The following is a 21,588-nucleotide window of genomic DNA, read 5'->3' as shown; positions in this document are numbered from 1 at the left end:
ATTTTAAATATAGATTAATATATTTATAATTAGCTAGTATAATATTAGAGTATCTTAGTAAACTATTCTTTAAGATATTTAAAATAGACTAGAGCTTCTTATCTTATAAATAAGCTTTATTAAATAGTAATTATAATATTAGTAGTAGGGAGATTAATTTATTAATAGTAGATTATTTAATAAAGTATACTTAGTATTAATTATTAATATTTAGTCTTAGATTAATAGTAGTCTTAAGTAGTAGATTTTTAGATTTTAGAATAATCTAGCTCTAATAAAGGAATTATTTATTCTTTTTTTTAGATAAGTTCTCTAATCTCTTAATTAATATATTAGGCTTAGTACTTAACTTCCTAGAGTAATAATATATTTAGAAATTAAATTTTAATAAAAATTTAAACTAGTAGGCTTATTAATAATTTAATAACTTAATTAATATAAAATACTCTAGATTCTAGTAATTTATAATAATTTTTATAAGTAATAAAGTTCTTTTTAATTTAAGATATTATTTTTTAAAGTAATAAATAATAACTAATAATTCTTTATTATAAATCTTATAATTATATTTTATTATAAAATATTTTTTAGAAAAAAATATAATAAAATATAATATATTTTTATTATTATATTATAATAGTACTTTAATAAATATATAATTAAAAATATTAATTTCTAGAATTATATTTTTTAATTAATTAAAAGATTTTAATATTAGAGTATTTATAAAAATAACTTTTAATTATTTAAATATTTCTTAATAAATAAGTATTTAATTAAAGTTAATATCTTTTTTAATTAAGTTAATTAATAGTCTAATAATTTTTAAAAAATTATAAATAAATTAATAGTAAAAGTTTCTAAAGTTAATAAAGACTTAAATATTAGTTAAATAAGTTAGTATTTTTTATTTAGTAATTATTTTTACTTTATTAAGATTTATTTAGAAGTTATCTTTATTTATAATTAATTTTAGAAACTTTATTTTATATATAAAAAATTTATATTTATTAAATTTAGTATAAAGTCCTATTATTTATAGGTATTCTAATACTTATTAAATATAATAAATATATTTAGTATAAATTTAGTTATAAATTAGAATATTATTTAAATATATAATATAAAAGATATTTAAATAATTATATAAGATTTTATTAATAAATCTTTAGAATAATATTAGAGCTCTAGTAAGTTTAAATAATATTATTAAAGATTTAAATAGGCCTAATTAAGTTTAGAAAGTAGTAAGATATTCTTATTCTTTCTTAATTTATAGATTATTAAAAGTAGAGATAATATTAATTTTTAAGAAATATTTTATTTTTTTTAAGTTATTTAATATCTCTTTTATTAATAATAGTAAGTAATAATCTTTTATAATAATTATATTTAAGACTTAATAATCTATATAAAATTATAGGCCTTCTCTAGGTTTCTTTATAAATAAAATAAGGAATATAATAAAAAAAAAATTAAAATAAATAAAATCTTTCTTTAAATTCTTTTTAATTTATTTCTTTAAAATTTTTAATTTATTTTAGGACATGCTATATAAACTTTTAAAAGATAGAATTTTTCTAGATAATAATTTAATCTTATAATTATTAGATTAATAAGATAGTAGGTACTTAGCTTTCTTTAATAAGAATATATTATAAAATTTAGTAAATTTAAGAGATAGTTATTCTTATAACTTAAATTTAGTAATAGTAATAGAGTTTAAAATAGCTTTAATATTAGTAATAGTAATAATAAATATCTAGTATTTATAGTAAGTATATATAATATAAGTAGTAATTAAGATTTTAATAATATCTTAATTTTTTAGAAATTTAAGGTAGGAGTTAAGATATTAGAAAAAAGTTTTTAATAATATATTATATAATACTAAAATTTTTATAAATTTTAGAGATATATTATAATACTTCTTATAATAAGAATTTTTAAATAAAATAGTATAATTAGTAAATTTAATCTAGAAATTATAAGTCTTTAATTAAAATAAATTAAAAATAATAGAAAAATATATAAATTAGATTATAAAAAAAATAATATTTTTTTTAGTATAATTATAAATTCTTTAAATTAAATAAATAAAATAAATAATATTACTAGACTTTACTAGAGTATTATTAAATTTTCTTAATAAAATAAGATTCTTTAATAATAATATTTTTAATTAATTATTTATAATTTAATTATAATTTATAAAATATTTATTCTTAGCTCTAGAGTTAATTATAGTAAAGATTAGTAAAATCTTATTAGGGGTCTTTAAGTTAATAGGTAAGATTATTAATTTAAATTAATAATTTTTCTTCTCTACTATTATTCTAGCTATTATAATCTTTAATAAGTAGAGAGAATGCTAGAAGTATTTCTAATTATAACTTAGGTTAGAAATACTCTATTTTTTAATTTAGAGAATATAAGATATTTAGTAAGTAAGATTTTAATTAATAAGGAGTATAGGTCTAGTTTAGTAATAGATATAAAAATATAGCTAGTTAGTCTTTAATTAGGGTATAGATAGCTACCTACTAGGTAATTAGTACTACTATAGTAGTAATATAGGTATTAGGTTTAATAATTAAGGTAATAGATAATAGATAAATCTATTAGGTCTTTAATAGGAATAATAATAATAATAGGATTAATAAGAACTATAAGAATTTAAGTAATAAAAATTAGCTTTAAAATAAATTAAGAAGGCTAGAAATTCTTTATAAATAAAAATAAGATAGTACTTATATAATAATAATAGTAATTTTTTAAATTTTATAAATAATTAATAAAATTATAATATTATAATAAGATCTTAAAGTATATTAATATTTTTTAAAATTCTTAATTAATAATTTATTTTAAAATTATAAATAAGATATCTTTATTTATATTCTCTTTTAATATAAAATATTAGAATTTAATAAAAAAGATATTAAATTTATAATAAATTTATTAAAAGTAAAATAAATTAATATAAGTATTAATTTCTAAATTTAGATTTTTAAAAATTTTCTCTAGAATTTCTAAAATCTTAATATAATTACTTAATTTATAGATTTTATCTTAAATATATAATAAGATTTAGGTATATAAGATTTCTTTAAAATAACTAGTTATATAAGCTATTTTATTATTTAAGATTAGAAAATAATTAAGATTTATAATTATTTTCTAATAAATTTAAAAAATAAAGTATCTTAAGTTATTTTATTAATTATTAAATTTATTAGAATTAGGAAGTTATTTAGAAGTTTAAGTAGTAAGAATAGATATAATAAGAGTAATAGTAATAATAAAAGAAGTAATAATATTAATATCTCTTTTAAAAAAAGATAATAATTAAAAAAGTATATTATTTTAAATAAGTACTTTAAATAATTTTTATTAAATTTCTTTAGCTTATATTTTCTAGTACTTAATTATATTATTTTTCTATTAAATATAATTAAGAAGATTAGTAATAATAAAGTATAAGATAAATAATTTATAAAATTCTTCTATAATAATAATAAAGAATTAATATATTTTAGTAATATATTATCTTAATTTATTAAGGGTATTATATAGGAGGGTTTCTATACCTTTAGGTAATATAAATAGTAAGATAGGTATAATAGTAGTAATTAACTTCTAGTAGAGAGGAACTATATAATATTAAGGAGTAGAGTTAGATTTAGATATTTATTAATTAAGAGCTAACTAGATAGAATAATAGAATAGTAAGTATCAGGTAATAGATAGGATGTAGCTTGAAGAGCTATAATAGGATTAAGAATAATATGGCTTAAATATAGGAATAAGGGTGGACAGTTAAGACAGAATCTAACTAGATAGGTACTACAGCTTCGCACTGTGACATAAGGTAAGAAATAATATCTAATATTTAATAATTATAGCTTATATCTTATACTTAAATTTCTATAATATTATAAGAAAAATAATATTATTTCTTTTAATTTTATAATTTATTTAATATATCTCTACTAATTTCTTAATAGAAAACCTTTTCTTATTTATAAGACTAATTTTTACCCTAAAAATAATAAACTATCTTAATAGGGAGGTAAGCTATATAGAAAGATAGAGTTCTTAAAAATTATCTAGCTAATCTATAACTAGACCTTTTTATAGTAAATTATTTAAGATATTTTTAAAGAATATAGTATCTGGCTAGTTAATAATACTAAAATTATTAAAAAACTAGCAAATTAGATAAATATACTAGATATATTAATTAATCTTTATTAAATCTTATCTTTACTACTATTACTATTCTCTAGTATTAAAAATAGTCCTCTAGTAATAATAGAGGCTCTTCTAAAGAATTAGGTAAAGATTATAAAGGAACTTAATAAGGTATTTAACTAGGTAAGGTAGAATATATTAAAACTCTTTTAATATTAGGTAAAGAAGCTAGAGGAGCTAAAAATAATCTAGGAAGTAATTTAAAAGATTAGGGCCATATAAGAGCCTTAATACCAGGTTTATACTAAGCACTAAATTAAAGGTCTATCTAGTAATAGGGTTCTAAGAGTTCATGATATTATTTAATTAATTAAAGATAAGAAGGTAAAGAATACTAAATATAAGTAGAGAAGATTAGTAAAGTAAAAAAAAAAAATATATAATTCTCTATTCTCTTTATACTTGCAGGAGTTAATTTAAAGAGGAATTAATAATATAAGATATATTAAAAAAGCTAGAGAGTTTTTTTATTTTAATTACTAGTATTATTATTATTATATAGCTTTAAATATTAAAAAAATCGCGAAGAATGTGTAATCGCGAAGAATGTGTGGCGCACCTAAAGTGGGTAGCAGTTTAGGTGGGCAGAAAGGCATGGATACATTGAGAAGAGGGAAAGGGCTAACATATTCTCACGACTAGTCCAAGACCAGAATGGATGATACTCCATACCTATATAGTTAGTTATTGGATGGATTGCTTCATGAAATGACTAGTACTCTGCTGTTTAGAGATGAAGGTCTGATTCTCCTCATCCTAGTAGAAACTCCGATTAAATACAGCAGAAATCAACTAATATAGGAAATATATAATAATATAACTACCTAGGTACCTAATAATTTATCTTTCGAGCATACGAGACTTCTGGTTCGAACCTATTTCTGAACCTTCAGACAACTAATCCTTAGTCAGGTGTGATCCGTCCTCTCTAGATATCCAGCTTGCATCTTGAAACCTCCAGTTGTGGCATTTCACGCATCGTCTCGCGTGCGGCAATCGACTCTAGTCAAATATGAACTGTTTGATCCACCCCCGGCATCTTAGACGGTGAGCAAATATGACTGAAGGGATGATCCATTCCGCCCGTTTCCTGGCTTCTAGATACATATAGATCGAGTCCCGAAGACACAAGGCATCTTTCACATCCACAACGCCAAAATTAGCCGCTGGCTTACACTGTCGAATCCACTTGCCGTGATGAAACCTCAAGAAAGATTCTCCTCGGAGGGACAAAGATACTTCGGTCCGAGAGAAAATCCCTTGACAGAAACCCATTGCAATGTCTGGGATTGGGATCGACTAAGGATGGTTAAGGTCAAAGGCACCGCTAAGCTGTTCCCCCCCGACGAGGATAAGGAGGTCCCGATTCTGGCGCAATTTGCGGATTACTTGTCACCGGAAGCTCGCGCAGTCACGGTCGATGATGATGGACTCCTGATGCATGAAGAGAATGGTCAATTACACAGAGTGACAGAATCAGGAGCAGATCTCGTCAGCTATGATGATACGCACCGCTAAGCCGTGTGTGTTTCCGGATGAATACTTTCGCCGGCAGCCGGGATATGCTGACGTCAGCCAACTGGACCCTGGCCGTCGGTCGCCGGCGGCAGCTTTCGGCCCCAGTTCGGTAGCGAAAACGGTCAGATCGGGGCTTGAGATCGCCGACTAGAGCGGTTTATATGGAGTTCTCAGCAATGATACATCATTCTTCAGCCTCAACAGTCGCCACATTTTCCTCCTTAAGGTAATTTTCGAACCATGTGCTCGGTATGGTCTTCTATTCTGGGGCCAAAAAGATTCCGGATTCTCTTCGTTTGTACCCATTCCGCGTCGTTGGGGTTTAGGCCTGTCATGGAGGGAATGACTTTAAATACGAGTAGGCAGACTCGGAATTCAGGTACATCGATCTGCAAGAATCATATTTTTGGGTTCAGATACCTGAAAAGAGAATCCTATATCAATTAGAATTCCTCTTGAAACCCCCATTCTTCATATTGAGCCTGACCTTTGTCTGGTTTCCAAACGCTTTATTTATACTACTACCTTTCGTATACTCGCACCGCATATATCAACATGACTCCCACAGACGTCCTCATTGTGGGCGCTGGTCCTTCTGGGCTGGTTATGGCCTTGTGGCTGGTCAAACAAGGCCTTGCCGTCCGCATCATTGACAAAGCGGAGGTAAACATTGCGACCTCGCGAGCCCTCGTCATTCATGCTCGAACCCTGGAACTATACCGCCAGCTCGATATCGCGGAGGAAATCGTCGCGAGCGGCCACAAGCTGACAGCGACAAACATCTGGTCAGAAGGCATCCATAGGGGACGCATCCCCATTGGAGACGCTGGCTCAGGGCTAACACCTTATCCTTTCATTCATATCCTCTCCCAAGATCGACATGAAAAACTCCTGGAGAAACGCCTCAACTCTTTGGGCGTCCATGTGGAACGATATCGAGAACTGTTGGATTTCACAGAACACGACACCCACGTCACTGCACGGATCAAAGTCACAGAAGAAAAAGACCTGGGCCGCACTCCTGCTAGTAATGACAAGATTGAGACCTGCGAAGCTACCTTTATTGCCGGCTGTGATGGAGCCCATTCAGCCGTTCGTCATACATGTGGAATTGGATTCGATGGCGCCATGTACTCTCACGTCTTCTTCGTTGCGGATATCGAAGGCACTGGCCCGTCCGTCAACGGAGATGCTCATGTCACCTTCAACCACAAAGATTTTATTCTTTTGTTCCCGTATGATAACAACAGTCGCGTTCGTATTTCTGGAGCCGTGAGCGAAGAAATAGCCAAGAAAGAGACATCCGAAATCAAGTTCGAGGATATCGATCGCAATGCGATCAAGACTTTACACCTAGACGTTGGAAAGGTGAACTGGTTTACTGCCTACCGAGTTCATCACCGCGTCGCCGCCGCTTTTCGCAAAGGAAGAGCATTTCTTATCGGCGACGCCGCTCATATCCACAGCCCTGTGGGAGGACAGGGTATGAACACGGGCATTGGAGACGCGATTAATCTAGCGTGGAAATTGGCAGCAGTGATTCGAGGCCAGGCGGATTTATCCCTATTGGACACCTATGAAGCAGAACGCCGCGCCTTTGCGACTACCCTTGTCGAGACCACAGATAGTGGGTTCAATGTTGCCGTATCGCAAAGCTACTTGGCCCGGTTTATGCGAACGTGGTTCATCCCTTACGTTGCACCTTGGCTAGTGAAAATCGAAACGCTCAGACACCGGGTTTTCGAACGGACTTCCCAGCTTGGGCTCAATTACCGGAATATGGCATTATCTGCCGGATCTGCTGGTTATGTCCAGGGTGGTGATCGTGTTCCATGGGCACCCATCGGCGATGTGGATAACTTTGAAAGTCTCAAAGCAATTTCATGGCAGGTCCACGTTTACGGCACAGCAAGACAAGAGCTGGATGATTGGTGTCAGGCGAAGAAGATCCCTCTGCAAGTTTTCTCCTGGGATAATAAATATCACTCAGTCGGGCTCAAGAGTGATGCTGCGTACTTGATCCGGCCGGACAGTTATGTTGCAGTTGCAGAGCCCTCAGGCCTTCCCCAGAGATTCGACCGGTTTTTCCACGATATCGACCTTAGATTAGCTTGATTTCTGTTCATTTCTCATTATATGTTCTCTTCTTCCTGCTTTTTTTTCTCCGCTCTTGAACTGTTTTGATGGTTTTGGTCTGCTGGGATATCCAAATGCTTGTTAATTTCTTCTCATTAGTTGCCTGCTGAAGGCTTGCTTTGCTGTTGCAGAATGTTAGAAAGACCGTGCTTAAAGTTCAGATCGTCTAGCAGTAATTGAGCAAAAACAAGATTCAATTCGCATTGAAACCGAGATGGAACAGGATCGGTTCAATAAATCCTCTAGGAGGGGTAGTGATGCCTCAGGCTACTCCGCCGGAGCCAAACCCCGCCAAAAAAAGAGTCATCCATCGTCTCTCCAGACTCTTCATCTATACTTCAACAAATTCTTGCTCACAATGGCAGACGCTCTCACAACAACCGACCTCCAGGGCGCATTGCCCCTCATTGCCCGGGGAAAAGTTCGAGATCTGTACGAAGTAGACGAGAAGACGCTACTCTTCGTCGCGACCGATCGCATCTCTGCCTACGATGTGATCATGGAAAATGTATGCAGACAGCAATTCTTCGGCTTCCCCCCCCCCCCCCCCCCCAAATTTCTTTTGCAGATCAATTAACCGGTTGATTCATTCCAGGGAATCCCCAACAAAGGCGTCCTTCTCACCCTCTGCACCCAGAAATGGTTCAAGATCCTCACCGACGCTCTCCCCTCGCTCCGAACACATTTCATCACCCTCGACCTTCCTCCCCAGATCCCTACCTCGCTGCGTCCCGTGCTCCAGAACCGCAGCATGCAAGTCCGCAAACTCAGAATCCTTCCCGTCGAGGCAATCGTGCGCGGCTACATCACCGGCTCCGCATGGAAGGAGTACCAGAAGTCCGGAACTGTGCATGGGATCCCCGTCGCCGCTGGACTGCGCGAGAGCGAGGCCTTCCCGGACGGTCCGATCTATACACCCAGCACGAAGGCTGAATTGGGAGAGCACGACGAGAATATCCATCCGGATGAGGGTAGGAAACTATTTTCTTTCTCTTTTTTTTTTTTTTTTTTTTTTTTCCCAATCCCCTGTCCTCCTCGCTCATTCTACAGGCTGTGTGTGAGTCGGGTTACTAACTCGTTGATGATGTTTCATTGTAGCTGCTAAAATCGTTGGCGAGCCGTATGCTTCCACCGTCGCTGCCCTTTCCGTTCAGCTGTACAAGACCGCGCACGCTTATGCCCTTACTCGCGGCGTGATCATCGCCGACACAAAGTTCGAGTTTGGTGTGGACGAGGAGACGAACGAAGTTGTTCTTGCGGATGAGGTTCTCACGCCTGATTCGTCGCGCTTCTGGCCTCAGGATTCGTATGAGGTCGGTCGTGGCCAGCAGAGCTTCGATAAGCAGTTCCTGCGGGACTGGCTGGTCAAGGAGGGGCTGAAGGGTAAGGAAGGCGTGCGGATGACAGACGAGATTGCGCAGAAGACAAGTGAGAAGTATAAGGAGGCTTGGGAGCGGATCACTGGTGGTAATTAACTAATTGGTCACGTAGTTGGGGCTATTTGCCCTGCAGCACAGGATTGCCTAGTTAGGGCTAGGTAAGTATTTAAATAGATTTTTTTTTTTCAAAGCTTTGAATCTAGGTGTATACACATGCCAAAATAAGAGAGAAAGAAAGAAAAAAGGTACTGTACAAGTCAATGTGGATTAAATGGTTCATTATTTATGCATCCCACTCATCACGTAGCGCTTTTAACCCTTTTCCCTTGGGACTCTTCTCGCTATCCCCGGGTTTGGACGTATGGCTTGCGACCTCTCCAGACCAACCTGTTCGGACACCCTCGTCCACAGGCAAAGCATCTGCACCACATATCCGTTGTTCCTCTTCTATTTCCCCCTCACTCATCCCGTTTGTTGCCCAGATACGGTGAATCCGCAGGTCGTAAGGACCCTCCACGCGGTCCGTCAGCCCAATCCCGATACTCTTCACACGCTGGCGAATAATCGAGGTCTGCGGCTCAACGACGAGACCGTAGTTCGTCCGAACAAACGAATTAAAAGGTAGAAGGATCGTCTCCCACCCAGTGGAGCCGGATGTCGTCACCGACGACATCACGGTAGAAGGCGGAGGAACGTCCGACAGAGAGGGTGGAAGGCCGTTGGGGTATCTCGCTTCCGCGAGCTCGGGCGATTCCAAGGCTTCCGGCGCTGAATACGGGGAGAGGTGGTCATCGGCCGTGGTGGAGGCAACGCGATGGTGTCGCGTGTACAGTCTATGTTGGTGGATGTCGGTCTCAACGATGGAGTCTGTCTGGATGTTGACGGTGTATCGTCGGCCGTCGGACTTGACTCGGAGCGCGAGATAGGAATAGGGATCAACGTCCCAGTATAATCGCCCGAAGAGCCAAAGGCCTCGATCTTGGTTGCGGAACGCAGCGTATCCTAGTGAATCCCCCAGTCCCATTAGTTTACCGTTTAATCAGTCCTCCATCAGTTGAGGAAGAGTATCTAAGAAACGCACCCGTTCTCTCCACTCTCCAATTATTCGGAAGCTTGGTCGAAATGCTTCCGTGGAATCTCGCATGGGCAGGGGCATTCGACGAGGGATCCGCGGGGATATAGTCTAGGCTGGCTGTGCTGAATCCTCCCACGGCACGATCGGCCATGGTCTTGCAGTTGGCGACGGAGGATTCATCTTCGAAGTCGAGAAGGCGGTATGGCTTGGTAGGTGTGCTCAGGGCTTCAGAGTTCCAAGCTGCATTGCCGGTTCGGTCAGTCAGTCAGATATCGCTCGGGGAGCGCAAGAAGAGCAAGACGCACCAATTTTCGATAAACGGCCCAGTTCCTCCGCGCTGCGCTTGAGGAATCCAGATGGCTTAGCAGCCAAGCACCTTGCCGTGGGGAACATGATTGAATTATGATCTGAAAGGGGGAAGTTCGGTATTGCTACCCAATCCTCGCGTTTTTCTCAAATGCGAGATGAAATGGATGGATCAAGTGTGAAATGACGTCGAAATGCTTCACCGCCTTCTCCAAAATCGGCAGTATGTTTCTTCGGCTTCGGACTCGATGTTTTTTTTTTTCACTTAATTTTGGAGATTATATGGAAATACTGATGAATTCTAAAGATCCTTGAAGACTTAGTATGTGGTATTTATTTCTTTTTCTACATATTCGGTCAATAATCAGAGATCTGCTTCAAAACATCCAAGAATCCAGAATGTACCCCGGGGGTTCTAGTACAACTTGCCGAGTTTATATCAATATATACAGCTATATGCAGGCAAGCTATCGCTCAAACTCAAGCGCCTATGCGTGATGATGACCAGATTTACCAGATATCTGCAGTATTGAACTTACGTGCCCCAGAACTTCCCTACCAGTCCGCACATATTATGGTACCTTGGTCCCCTCAATTCAAATGCTCCGCGTAAGTCGAGTCGCTACTCTTAAAGAGAACTGAGTGAGTATCTTTTGCTTTCCTCTGGACTTCCTCGTCCTCGTGCTCAATAAACTTGAGCGGACGCTTGGTTGAGATGGCATCTGGATCCTTCACCACAATCAACGGCGGATCGGAACGGTAATACGCATCTACATCCTCCAATGTTCGGTTTGCTTCAACAGCATCAGTATCAAGCAGTGTGAATTCAGGATATGAGGGAAGACTGACCTGTTTCGGGATAGAAGAAGTAAATAACTGGCAAGAAGACTGCGTTGAGAACAGTCCATACAATCCAGAATCGCCATCCAATACTCTGAATCCCAATTGGGGTAATTTCAACGATGGCGAAGTTGGTGATCCTTTTTCAGTTAGTATGTGGGTAATGAATCGAACCGGATCTTTCGCAGATGGCTTACCAGTTTGTTGCAGTCGCAACTGCCGCTCCTTTGGTTCTCATAGGCAGAGAGTTGATTTCAGTCGGGTAAAGCCATGGCACACCGAGCATTCCTATTCCGAAGGCTATATGGTACAGAAAGAAGAACGCAACCGAGGCCGTGGCGAAAACCTTGTTTCTCTCTGCAAGGCATAGGAGAATTGTAATGATCAAGAACGAAACGAACTGGCCGAACCCGGACATAAGCATGAGGCCTCGCCGTCCAAATCGCTCGATCATTGTAACCGCAACACACGAGAAGACGAAATACGACGTTGCGTTACAGGCAGTTAGGAGTCGAGCCATGTGATCCGAGAGTCCGACTGAGTTCATCAGGACCAACGGGAGATAATAGCTCATGATGTTGATTCCTACACGACGTTACTCATGAATGAAGCACACAACATCCGGAGGGGGGCATACCTTGGAATTGCTGGATTGCTTGCGTACCAGCGCCTAGAAGCAGCCGGCGGAGGGTCTTCGTGCCATCGCTCTTATTCGGACGTATAAGATCTCGCCATTTGATGGCATTCTCGTGCTCATATTTAATGCCAAACTTGATTTCGTCACATTGAGTGGCAATATGGGGATCATCAATGGACTTGGCTTCAATGCAGGCGAGGACTTCAAGGGCTTCCTCTTCGCGGCCGTGAGACAGAAGCCATCTGGATGTATGTAAGAGCTATTTCTCTAGTCCACGATTTTTGGGGGGGGGGATCTTACCTTGGAGATTCAGGAAGCCATGGAACTGTGGCAAATAGGACCGCAATAAAGAAAAGCTGCAAGGCAATCGGTAGCCTCCATGCAATAGGACCTCCACGGGAAGACAGGCCATAATTGATCCAATTGACAATACAATACCCACCGACATTCAACCCCATTTCAAGGATCACTAGCTTTCCTCTCCATTTAGCCTGCGCGGTTTCGGTTTGCCAGACTGGAGCTGTGGCTGTGCTGATACCGTTGCCGACTCTACACATGGATCAGCCTATGTCGCGAGAAATAGGGTTCCAAGCCGACTTACCCCAGTACAATGCGGCCAACAAATATCTGGGCCAGACTGTGTGAAGAGGACATAAGAAGAGTCCCAACTGTCATAATCGTGCATCCTAAGAGGATGCTTTTCTTACGGCCCAGCCGCTCGCCAATGGTAAAAGCAAGGAGAGCCCCGAGAAAACAGCCAACATCATAGATGGCAGCAACTGTCGAAAGAATCTTTGTTTTCGAGGGGCCGACTAGACCATGAACGTGAAGGAAATCTGGAGTCACTACCACACCACCTGTAAACGAAGTAAGTTGGCATGGCTTGTTTCTGCTGCTGTAGGAAAGGGCCACAAAGAACATACTGATAACACCTTGGTCGTATCCGAATAGGGTCATGTCTGTAGCACAAGCTACCTGAAAATCCCTGTTAGATAAGATGTCTTGCAAAATGGCTATGATCTGACAGAATTGTGTGCCCTTACCGCCACCCAGAATGTTAACCATCCTCCAGTTAGCCCGAAGTAGGGCTTCTTTGTGGACTGCATCCCAAGCAACGACAGAAGAAATACACCACAATCCAGAATTGGTGGACGAAACTAGTATCACCTTGAAAACGAACAAACAGTGTGGCAAGTACATGTCCCAGAGTCAGCCTATATATATATATATATGTACACTTATCTCTCTACGCTATTGGGAGTAAACCAGGACCACTTCGCCCCAGCACCACCACCACCCCGGACGAGGGTTAGACCTGACACCCAAAGCCAAATCCGGGGCCATGTTTCGGGTACGCGCCATTATTCCACTGAACGTTTTTCTATCTAATCCAGCCAGATAGCCGGGGTTGGGGTTGCCGGAAATGGAAGGGGTGATGAACGGTCTAAGCCGAAGATTAGGCTTCTGGAGATCTAGATCCCATTCCTTCCCCCTTGCGTCACTTAAAGAGTCCAGAACTAGGATTCGAGCACTAATTCCATACGGCGCTGTGTATGTAGCCGTAGCATATTGCGTCCGCAAGGAGATAATGCCTGACACTGAGTTCTATCGCGTGTTAATTTCTCGGAATTACTCTGGGGGCAGGATTAATGGGATACATGCTGTGCTGCATCGGGGGGACGAATGTGGTCGTCTGCCCAAGTGCCCGCCCTAGATTCCTTCCGTGGATTGTCCACAATGTGTGGCGTGCTGTGTGACTGTTGGACAGAGGAGTTGCTGTTTACGGCTATAAATGGGGGAGTTCAAGGCAGTGAGGGTCATACATGGTCTGCTAGGTATGTCTATTCTTATGTGCTTAGGGAGGGCCTGTTTCACCACATTTGCATTATATATCAAGTCCAGCCCATCTAGGACTCTACGCTGCGCAGGAATGTTGCTATAGTTACCGCGTGTGTAATCTGAATCCACGGTCTGTCAGTACTTCTAGAGTGTCACTGGTATTAATAAACACCAACGGCTTCAGGTCAATGATTCCAGCTGCAACCGAGCTGATTGCCTTGGGTAAATATCGTGATAGCGATGCTGGAACCTCAGATCGATTTCCTTGCCGACTCCGACGACAATGTCATACCTCCAAAAGGTTTTGCCTGGAGAAAATAAAGCTAAGTCAATCTTGAATGTGTTTCAAGTTCTTGGACAATACGAGCCCCAACCTCCTGCGGTGTATCCTGTCATTGCACAAGAACTGGCTGCACACGCCGCATTAGCCGACAGTAAAGACGAGACCAATAGGACGAGTACCGCAAATAACTAAGGATCCGCCAGGACAACAATCAGAGACTCCAGCAGCGCTCCTTTCTCAAACATAACGTTGTCGGGGATCCGGTGTAGCCATGCTTCGGGATGCGCGTGGTGCCTGCGCAGCGTGCCATGGTGGGGAGGCGTCGAGAAGAAAACAACATCTGGACAGGCGTTATATCTAACATCGCCACTCGATCACCTTGGGGATATCGCATTCTACCACGCGGAGATCGTGAAGGGATCTGTGTGGATGGCGTGGGTTTCGTGCTTTCTTTGGAAGATGTCGATGGTTAAGCGGGGGTGGGGGTGGATAGCAATATCCTATATAGCCCAGATAGCCCAAATGCAGCGTGACGTGATATTGCACGATTCAGTTATAAAAGCACCACGGGATCTTGGTGACGATGCTTCTCGGAGATAGCGCCGACGTAGCAGGAGTATAGTTATATCGCACGTCGATTGGGAAATGAACACATGTCTTGAGCGGGGTATTGATACAACTTGCATGATATTAACCAAGCACGTCACGGAGAGATTTCATACCTTCTATACGACAGGACCTTCATACTAATCCAGCAAAATGTCGCTCGACGGAAAAGTTGCCATCGTTACAGGAGGCGCCAGGGGCATTGGAGCAGGCATCGTTCGGAGCTTGAGTCAGAAAGGAGCAAAGGCCAGTTGATTCCTAGGTATCTAGATGTATCGCAGAAGAAGGTTGCTGATGGTTGTGGCTGCTACACAGGTTGCTTTTAACTATGTCTCTCCCTCCTCAAAAGCTGCCGCAGACGCCCTAGTTGACGAGATCCGTCGATACAACGAAGCCATCGCAATTCAAGCAGACATCACAGATATGTCCGCGCCAAACGCCATCGTCCAAGCCACGCTCGCGGCTTTCAAGACGGACAAGATCGATATCCTAGTCAACAACGCAGGAGCAGGAGATAACAGACCACTGGAAGAAGTGACGCTCGATATCTACAATCAATTGATGGACGTCAATGTGCGCGCAGTGATCTTCATGACTCAAGCTGTGCTCCCAGTCATCAGTCGTGGTGGGCGCATCATCAACCTCTCGTCCATCTCAGCCCGGGGGGGCTACCCTACGCAATCCGTTTATGCAGCGAGTAAAGCGGCGGTAGAGGGTCTAACGCGAGTCTGGGCAACGGAGTTGGGCCACAAATATGGCGTCACGGTCAATGCCGTGAACCCTGGCCCGGTCGACACGGACATGTATCAAGCTGCGGGTCCAGTGCATCTGGCACGCATGGAGGAAGAGAACAAGAAGGTCCCAGCGGGCCAAAGATGCGGTACGGTGGAGGACATCGGAGACATTGTTGCATTCCTAGCGGAGGAACGGTCTCGATGGATAACGGGGGATGTGGTGTGTGCAAATGGAGGCCTACTCTATACTTGAGGCTTGGATAGAATTCAAACATCATAGCCAATGCGGTATATTGACATTAAACACATAGCTTGCATGTTCCTGGAGAGGGCCGGGAATCCCCCGAAGGTGGGAAATGCTTGAATCATTCGGAGATAGCTCCGTCAACCCACTGCTGCCAACTGGTGGAGATGGCGTTCTAGAAAGAGCAAATATGAAGATATATACATTTCAACCCCGTTTCAGTGTCCCTGTCTTGACCTTCCTCGCACCTTATTGAAAAGAAAAGAGAAAAAAAAAATCTCTCTGTGACATATTCTCTTTTTCCTTTCTTCCATTCAATCCCGAAGCTGACTATAAACTCCCTGAAATGCGCCATACCAAGTCGAAGGATCCTCCGAAAAGCCTCACAGAGCGGAAAACTCGCAGCCGTATCGCTTGTGACGCTTGCCATTCCCTCCATTTACGATGTGACCGTATATTTCCGTGTACGAGATGTGTGCGCAAGGAGATCTCGTGCAAATGTACACCCGACAGCGTCGCAAAAGAGGGAGGATACCAAAACCGAAATCATTGGCCCGCGATTCTTGGTCGGAAACAACAATCGAATCTCCAGGGTCTGATGAAATAACGAAAGGATTGCAATCTACTGTCTCTGCACGGATGCGGAACAGACAGCCTGTGGATTGCTCTCCTGAATGGCCACCTTCGACAGACGATGTGATGCTGGTGGAGCGTGAAACTTGCGAGAAACAACACTTGCCTATGACGACCAGCAGGCAATCGCGAATGCAGAGATTCAGATCAAATGCAAGGAGAACAAAGGACCTGCCTCAGTGCCCTGGGGTGAATTCGGATACGACCAATTTAATCAATGATACACCTCTCCCGGAAATCGAGACCATCCTAGACAGCAATCGATACGATGTACTCACGCCGTCGTCTACTTTGACGCCAGTCGCCAGTGGAAAGGCAGCGCAAGGCGCAACTTCAACACTGAAATATCCTGTTCTCCAACCAATAATACGATTTCTCGAAGAAACCGTATCTCAGTCGCTAGCCTTTGACTTGATAGATATATACTTTACAAGTGCATTCTCGACACACATGCACCCGGCGTGCCACCATATACATTGCTTCGTGCTACGGAAAGCTTCATTCATAACTCAGAAATGGTTTCGCCCCACAAGCCCAGCGCTGTTGGCTAGTATGCTCTGGGTAGCTGCATTGGATGACCGAGTACTGGCGTTGATATCTCGGCGTCAAAGGAAAAATGTGTGCGAGTTTCTCAGTTCTCTCACTGTCCAGTTGTTGAAGCCGTTAACCCACACAACTCATAAGCGACTAAATAGCACTAATCAACTCTCTCAACACTCCTTTGCAATTTGTGGCGGTGATTGGGACCCCGAGCGTCCTGTAGGGTCCTTGGATGACGTTATAACCTATATACACATCGCGTCTATTGTTTCCGCAAGTGAACAGAAAGCAACCAGCATGAGATGGTGAGTTGATTTCAAGTGTAAATTTTCAAAATTTCCGCATGCTTATCTTAATATCCAGGTGGTATGCCGCATTCACGCTGGCGCGTGAACTCAAGCTGAATCGTGAGGTAGAGGCAATACCAACCCCCGAGAGTAGACGAGACTATGATCCATCCTCAGGCTGCACTTTCGACTACTCGGGTTCCCCGCGGCAAATCCTGGACTGCGTCTGTGTCATAGAGAGCCAAGGCCCGAGTATCATGATCACCGAAGAACAGCGCGAGGAACGGCGGAGGGTATGGTGGCTATTATATATCATGGATCGCCATCTCGCTTTATGCTATCATCGGCCACTAGTGCTCCTTGATGCGGAGAGCAAAGATCTCCTCCTTCCTACGGACGAGGAAGCATGGCAGGCTGGAAACATACACAGTAATAGCCCTAAAATTGACGGCCCGCATTGCCTAGGTTTGGGAAACGCATCTAAGCGTCGTGTCTTCCTAGACTTTACCTGTCACGACCATTCGATTTTTGGGTTCTTCCTCCCACTCATGGCGATTATGGGCCAATTAATTGATTTGAACCGAGCCCAAAACCACCCTACGCTTGGGGCGACGCCCTTGAAGCAAATGATATGGGAGGCTCATGCCTATGAAATCCACCGTCAGATCGATGACTATATGGCTAGCCTTGATGCGTTCGCTTGCAAGGACTTTGGCCCTCAGGACCTAGGAACGCCGTCTTCACCAAAGCACGGTCAACTTGCGATAAACCCTGCTTCTTCCCAAGCCCATCTATGGCTCACGCAAACAGTCGTTTCCTATGCCTCATATTTCGTACACGTTCTGCACATCCTTTTAAATGGCAAGTGGGATTTGATATCGCTAATTGAGGACAAAGACTTCTGGACGTCCTCCCCAAACTTTGCCTCCACGATCTCCCACACCCTAAATGCCGCGGAATCAGTGAACCAAATCCTCCGGTTCGACCCGGATGTTAGTTTCTTGACAGATTTTTTTGGCGTTCAATTGCTCCAGGGAAGTTTTCCTCTCCTCCTTCTTGTTGAAAGACTGCAGCAGGACGCCGGGGAATCCACCTTAAACGCCTGCGAGGTGATACTGCGGGCTACGGAGTCCTGCATTGTGACTCTCGGCACTGAATACCAGAGAAACTTCCGTCAAGTCATGCGGAGTGCGGTGGCCCAGGCCCGGGGGCGTCCCGTCAATTCCCACGAGATTCGGCGTCGACACCAGGCGATTCTAGGTCTTTATCGGTGGACCGGAACTGGCACGGGACTGGCTCTATAGGACCCCAATGCATTCCATTTTCATACTTCTTCTGTTCGACTTCTCCTCTCCACCGTAGGACTCGGAGTTGAAGCCGTTGCCGGTGGCCAGCTGTGGCCCACCCCTCGGAGGAAACGCCGTGATTGGATGAGAAGATCTATGAGTATTTACTTCTACCCAAGTGAAGAGGTGAGAAAAGAGTAACTAGTGAAAAGGATGCAGTTCACTAGTACGGGAATTACATGGGAGCGAAAAAAAGCACCCTCCCCGAGACAGTTCTGTGAAACCTTTTCTTGCCCCAGAAGAATCCTTGGGCATGTACATACGGAGCACGGAGTACTCCATATGTAACTAACTAACATTTTCTTCTCCACCCCCCGCATCGTGGAATCAGGGCCTGTCCCGAGTTCCCGTCAACCTGCTTATTATGATAATCATGGGAATTTGTTGAGCTGCCCAACATGGAAGCGAATACTCGATCGCGACATGTACTTCGTAAATCTTACGCCTGTGATGAGTGTAAACGGCGGAAGATTCGCTGTTCTGGCGATGAGAAGTGCACCAACTGCGTGCGAGACGTGAAGCTATGCCGATATTCATCACCATCGTTTCAGCTGTCAAAGCTACAGAGGTACAGTATTCCCCATTGGGTCACGATAGGTTTTGCTGCTTGATCAGACAGTGTATCGGACTAACGTCAACCCAGGCGTCTCCAAGAATGCGAACGCCTGATTAAGGACATGGAGAAGGCGTGGACGACCTATCTACCATCCGTAGATCTGCACGAGGCTCTTCAGACAGTTCGCAACCAGGAAGATTCCAATCCTGCTGTTCAAAGGAGGGTCAAACAGCCGCATAACGACATGTCCCATTCCACGGAGCAGCCGCCTACCAGCGTTGCGGAACACAGCAACGCGGAAGATTATGAGTTCGATGAATCGCAGGAATTCGACAACTCCACTGATGGTATGGGTTTCCTGACGATCGATCCCCATAAAGCCGGCTATACGGGACCGCAGTCCGGGATTGCGGCTTTGAAATTCCTCCAGTCTCTTCCTCTCTATATCCCTCTGAGCAGCTTCAACCCGGCCTCTTCGCTGGACGACGATGACCTTGCTGATTCTGGTCTGCCTCGGAAACGGGGAGAGATCTCCCGCTATCTTGATGACTACTTTGCCTTTTATCACCCTGCGTATCCTATCTTACATGAAGGGACATTCCGTGCACGGGTATCCGGTAGGGCTGCGAAAAGCATCCGTGGAACTTCCTTTTTTTTTTTTTCTCTAACAAAAGTTAGGTGCGCTGGCAAAACCTCATGACGGATCATGGCCATTGTTGTACTACACAGTTCTAGCCATCGGAGCCTTCGTTGGCGATTCAAATGGCACAAAGGCCGATATTGTGTTCTTCAAAGAAGCACGGAAGCACCTGTCGATGGATGTGCTAGAGAAAGGATCCCTAAGCTATGTCCAAGCGATTGTCTTGATGGCAAATTACCTACAGAAGCGTAACAAGCCCAATGCCGCTTTTATCTTGATCGGTATCGGCTTTAGCATGGCTCTTGCGATCGGCCTACATCGGGAGTTTGGGAATCCTAGCACATCGCCGTTCACCATGGAAGTACGACGGCGTGTGTGGTGGACACTGTTTATATTCGTATCGGGTGTGCAGCTGACTCTTGGACGCCCGGCAGTTTCTCTTGTTGGAGTCAATGTCCGGCTTCCAGCCAATGTCGACGACCATGACCTTGCAGTAGATATGGATGAGCTCCCCGAAAGCCAGACAGGGCCAACTATCACATCCTCTCTCATTGCACAGGTCAAGCTGGCGAAGATTGCGAATGCCATCCAAGTCGAGCTCCTCACGCACCATCTACCCACAGCTGACAAGGCGAAATATCTAGAACAGCGGATTTCCGCATGGTATGACGAGCTGCCTCCCCATTTCAATCTAGATGTCTACCTCGAGCTTCGGTTCGATATCCCCCGAAGGGTCCTTCTCTGGAGGTCATACCATTTACGTATCGTTATTAACCGTCCCTTTCTCTTTCAAAACATCACTTCAAAATCCGAGCTGGCTACCTCTACTGGACCAGTTGCTTCGTGCCTCACCGCAGCGGACATGTGTGTGACGTCGATATGTGTTTTTCTCGAGTCAACTGATAATAGAAGACGGGGACTCACCTGGTACGCAACTTGCTGGTTACTCACCGCAAGTTTCGTACAGGCAACATGCTACGTGTACGAGCCCACACACGCTCTTGCTGCATCCTGGAAGCACCGTATTCAGCGGGCCGTGGACTGCCTGGGGAGCCTGGGTTCTTCCCATGACATGGCTCTGCGAGCGCGGGACGTACTCCAGAAGGTGCTTGGTAAGTGTCGTATCATTTTCGTCAGTATACAATGTTCTCACCCGGCTAACCACCCCCCCCCCCCCCCCCCTGCCTATAGAGCATGGCCATGAACTCACGTCACCCGGAAATGTTGGTCCTTTCTCACCAACGCATATACCACCCGCGTTTCGGCCGTTTTGGACCCCATTCGGATGGAACGAGAGTCAAGCAAACTGCAACCCATTAACTATCGGGGCGGGGAGTAATTATCCCCGATATCCCCAAGGACCATTTGGTGCAGAATTCCTGGATGTCGCCGGCGGCATGATGATCCAAAACCTGTTTAATAGTTCGGAAGAACGAGCCGAAAATCCCTCATGGACGCCAGGATGAAGACAAGAAACTCTAGAAATCGGTACGAATCGCAGCCGGGATTCTCCGACGTCAAACTCTCGAGTCCAGTAAGCCGTCCGAGCAGTAATCATTACGAAAAAATAGGGCTCTGCCCTTTATCATTAGTGCTGGTATTCTGTGCTATACCACCGAAACAAAAAGTAGGTAATATCAAAAAATACCCCCAGATTTATGAGCCTCGGAGGTATTGTAAGGCTCTGGACTTCAAGCTCATCTTAAGATTTCCTAGTAACCAATTACGGTTCACC

General features: G+C 42.1%; 9 protein-coding genes across 9 annotated transcripts; 7 read left to right on the top strand and 2 right to left on the bottom strand.

Annotated features, from left to right (window-relative positions):
* Positions 1-5,451: 5,451 nt before the first annotated feature.
* Positions 5,452-5,923, top strand: P175DRAFT_0531491 (uncharacterized protein; the record flags this gene model as incomplete). Its single annotated transcript, XM_040899878.1, has 2 exons — positions 5,452-5,745; positions 5,810-5,923. The coding sequence occupies 2 exons, from the start codon at positions 5,452-5,454 to the stop codon at positions 5,921-5,923; spliced, it is 408 nt and encodes a 135-aa protein (XP_040753342.1).
* Positions 5,924-6,327: 404 nt separating this feature from the next.
* P175DRAFT_0434341 (putative FAD binding monooxygenase) lies at positions 6,328-7,887 on the top strand (the record flags this gene model as incomplete). Its single annotated transcript, XM_040893655.1, has 1 exon — positions 6,328-7,887. The coding sequence occupies one exon, from the start codon at positions 6,328-6,330 to the stop codon at positions 7,885-7,887; it is 1,560 nt and encodes a 519-aa protein (XP_040753341.1).
* Positions 7,888-8,189: 302 nt separating this feature from the next.
* Positions 8,190-9,733, top strand: P175DRAFT_0556899 (phosphoribosylaminoimidazolesuccinocarboxamide synthase). The gene is made up of 3 exons (XM_040900723.1): positions 8,190-8,416; positions 8,504-8,879; positions 9,007-9,733. The coding sequence occupies exons 1-3, from the start codon at positions 8,267-8,269 to the stop codon at positions 9,381-9,383; spliced, it is 903 nt and encodes a 300-aa protein (XP_040753340.1). The 5' UTR covers positions 8,190-8,266; the 3' UTR covers positions 9,384-9,733.
* On the bottom strand, positions 9,270-10,802 carry P175DRAFT_0208164 (CIA30 family protein). The gene is made up of 3 exons (XM_040892586.1): positions 10,668-10,802; positions 10,369-10,602; positions 9,270-10,289 (listed from the first exon to the last, which is right to left on the bottom strand). Exons 1-3 carry the CDS (start codon positions 10,753-10,755, stop codon positions 9,571-9,573), a joined length of 1,041 nt encoding a protein of 346 aa, XP_040753339.1. The 5' UTR covers positions 10,756-10,802; the 3' UTR covers positions 9,270-9,570.
* A 457-nt stretch (positions 10,803-11,259) lies between these two features.
* P175DRAFT_0515977 (sugar porter family MFS transporter) lies at positions 11,260-13,251 on the bottom strand (the record flags this gene model as incomplete). Its single annotated transcript, XM_040898885.1, has 8 exons — positions 11,260-11,462; positions 11,518-11,648; positions 11,706-12,093; positions 12,146-12,387; positions 12,446-12,694; positions 12,747-13,002; positions 13,069-13,120; positions 13,189-13,251. The coding sequence occupies 8 exons, from the start codon at positions 13,249-13,251 to the stop codon at positions 11,260-11,262; spliced, it is 1,584 nt and encodes a 527-aa protein (XP_040753338.1).
* Positions 13,252-13,403: 152 nt separating this feature from the next.
* Positions 13,404-14,112, top strand: P175DRAFT_0500839 (uncharacterized protein). The gene is made up of 2 exons (XM_040897033.1): positions 13,404-13,496; positions 13,544-14,112. The coding sequence occupies exon 2, from the start codon at positions 13,569-13,571 to the stop codon at positions 13,857-13,859; it is 291 nt and encodes a 96-aa protein (XP_040753337.1). The 5' UTR covers positions 13,404-13,496; positions 13,544-13,568; the 3' UTR covers positions 13,860-14,112.
* An 866-nt stretch (positions 14,113-14,978) lies between these two features.
* Positions 14,979-16,063, top strand: P175DRAFT_0515976 (SDR family NAD(P)-dependent oxidoreductase). The gene is made up of 2 exons (XM_040898884.1): positions 14,979-15,119; positions 15,189-16,063. Exons 1-2 carry the CDS (start codon positions 15,027-15,029, stop codon positions 15,858-15,860), a joined length of 765 nt encoding a protein of 254 aa, XP_040753336.1. The 5' UTR covers positions 14,979-15,026; the 3' UTR covers positions 15,861-16,063.
* A 259-nt stretch (positions 16,064-16,322) lies between these two features.
* On the top strand, positions 16,323-18,615 carry P175DRAFT_0492558 (fungal specific transcription factor domain-containing protein; the record flags this gene model as incomplete). The annotated part of the gene is made up of 2 exons (XM_040895897.1): positions 16,323-17,329; positions 17,388-18,615. 2 exons carry the CDS (start codon positions 16,323-16,325, stop codon positions 18,613-18,615), a joined length of 2,235 nt encoding a protein of 744 aa, XP_040753335.1.
* A 440-nt stretch (positions 18,616-19,055) lies between these two features.
* P175DRAFT_0434904 (putative C6 transcription factor) lies at positions 19,056-21,319 on the top strand (the record flags this gene model as incomplete). The annotated part of the gene is made up of 4 exons (XM_040893698.1): positions 19,056-19,225; positions 19,301-19,830; positions 19,892-20,965; positions 21,045-21,319. 4 exons carry the CDS (start codon positions 19,056-19,058, stop codon positions 21,317-21,319), a joined length of 2,049 nt encoding a protein of 682 aa, XP_040753334.1.
* Between the last annotated feature and the right edge of the window lie 269 nt (positions 21,320-21,588).

Source organism: Aspergillus ochraceoroseus (genome assembly GCF_002846915.1).
Source record: "Aspergillus ochraceoroseus IBT 24754 chromosome Unknown P175scaffold_3, whole genome shotgun sequence".
NCBI lineage: Eukaryota > Fungi > Ascomycota > Eurotiomycetes > Eurotiales > Aspergillaceae > Aspergillus > Aspergillus ochraceoroseus.
This window is presented reverse-complemented; position numbering and strand designations above follow the sequence as displayed.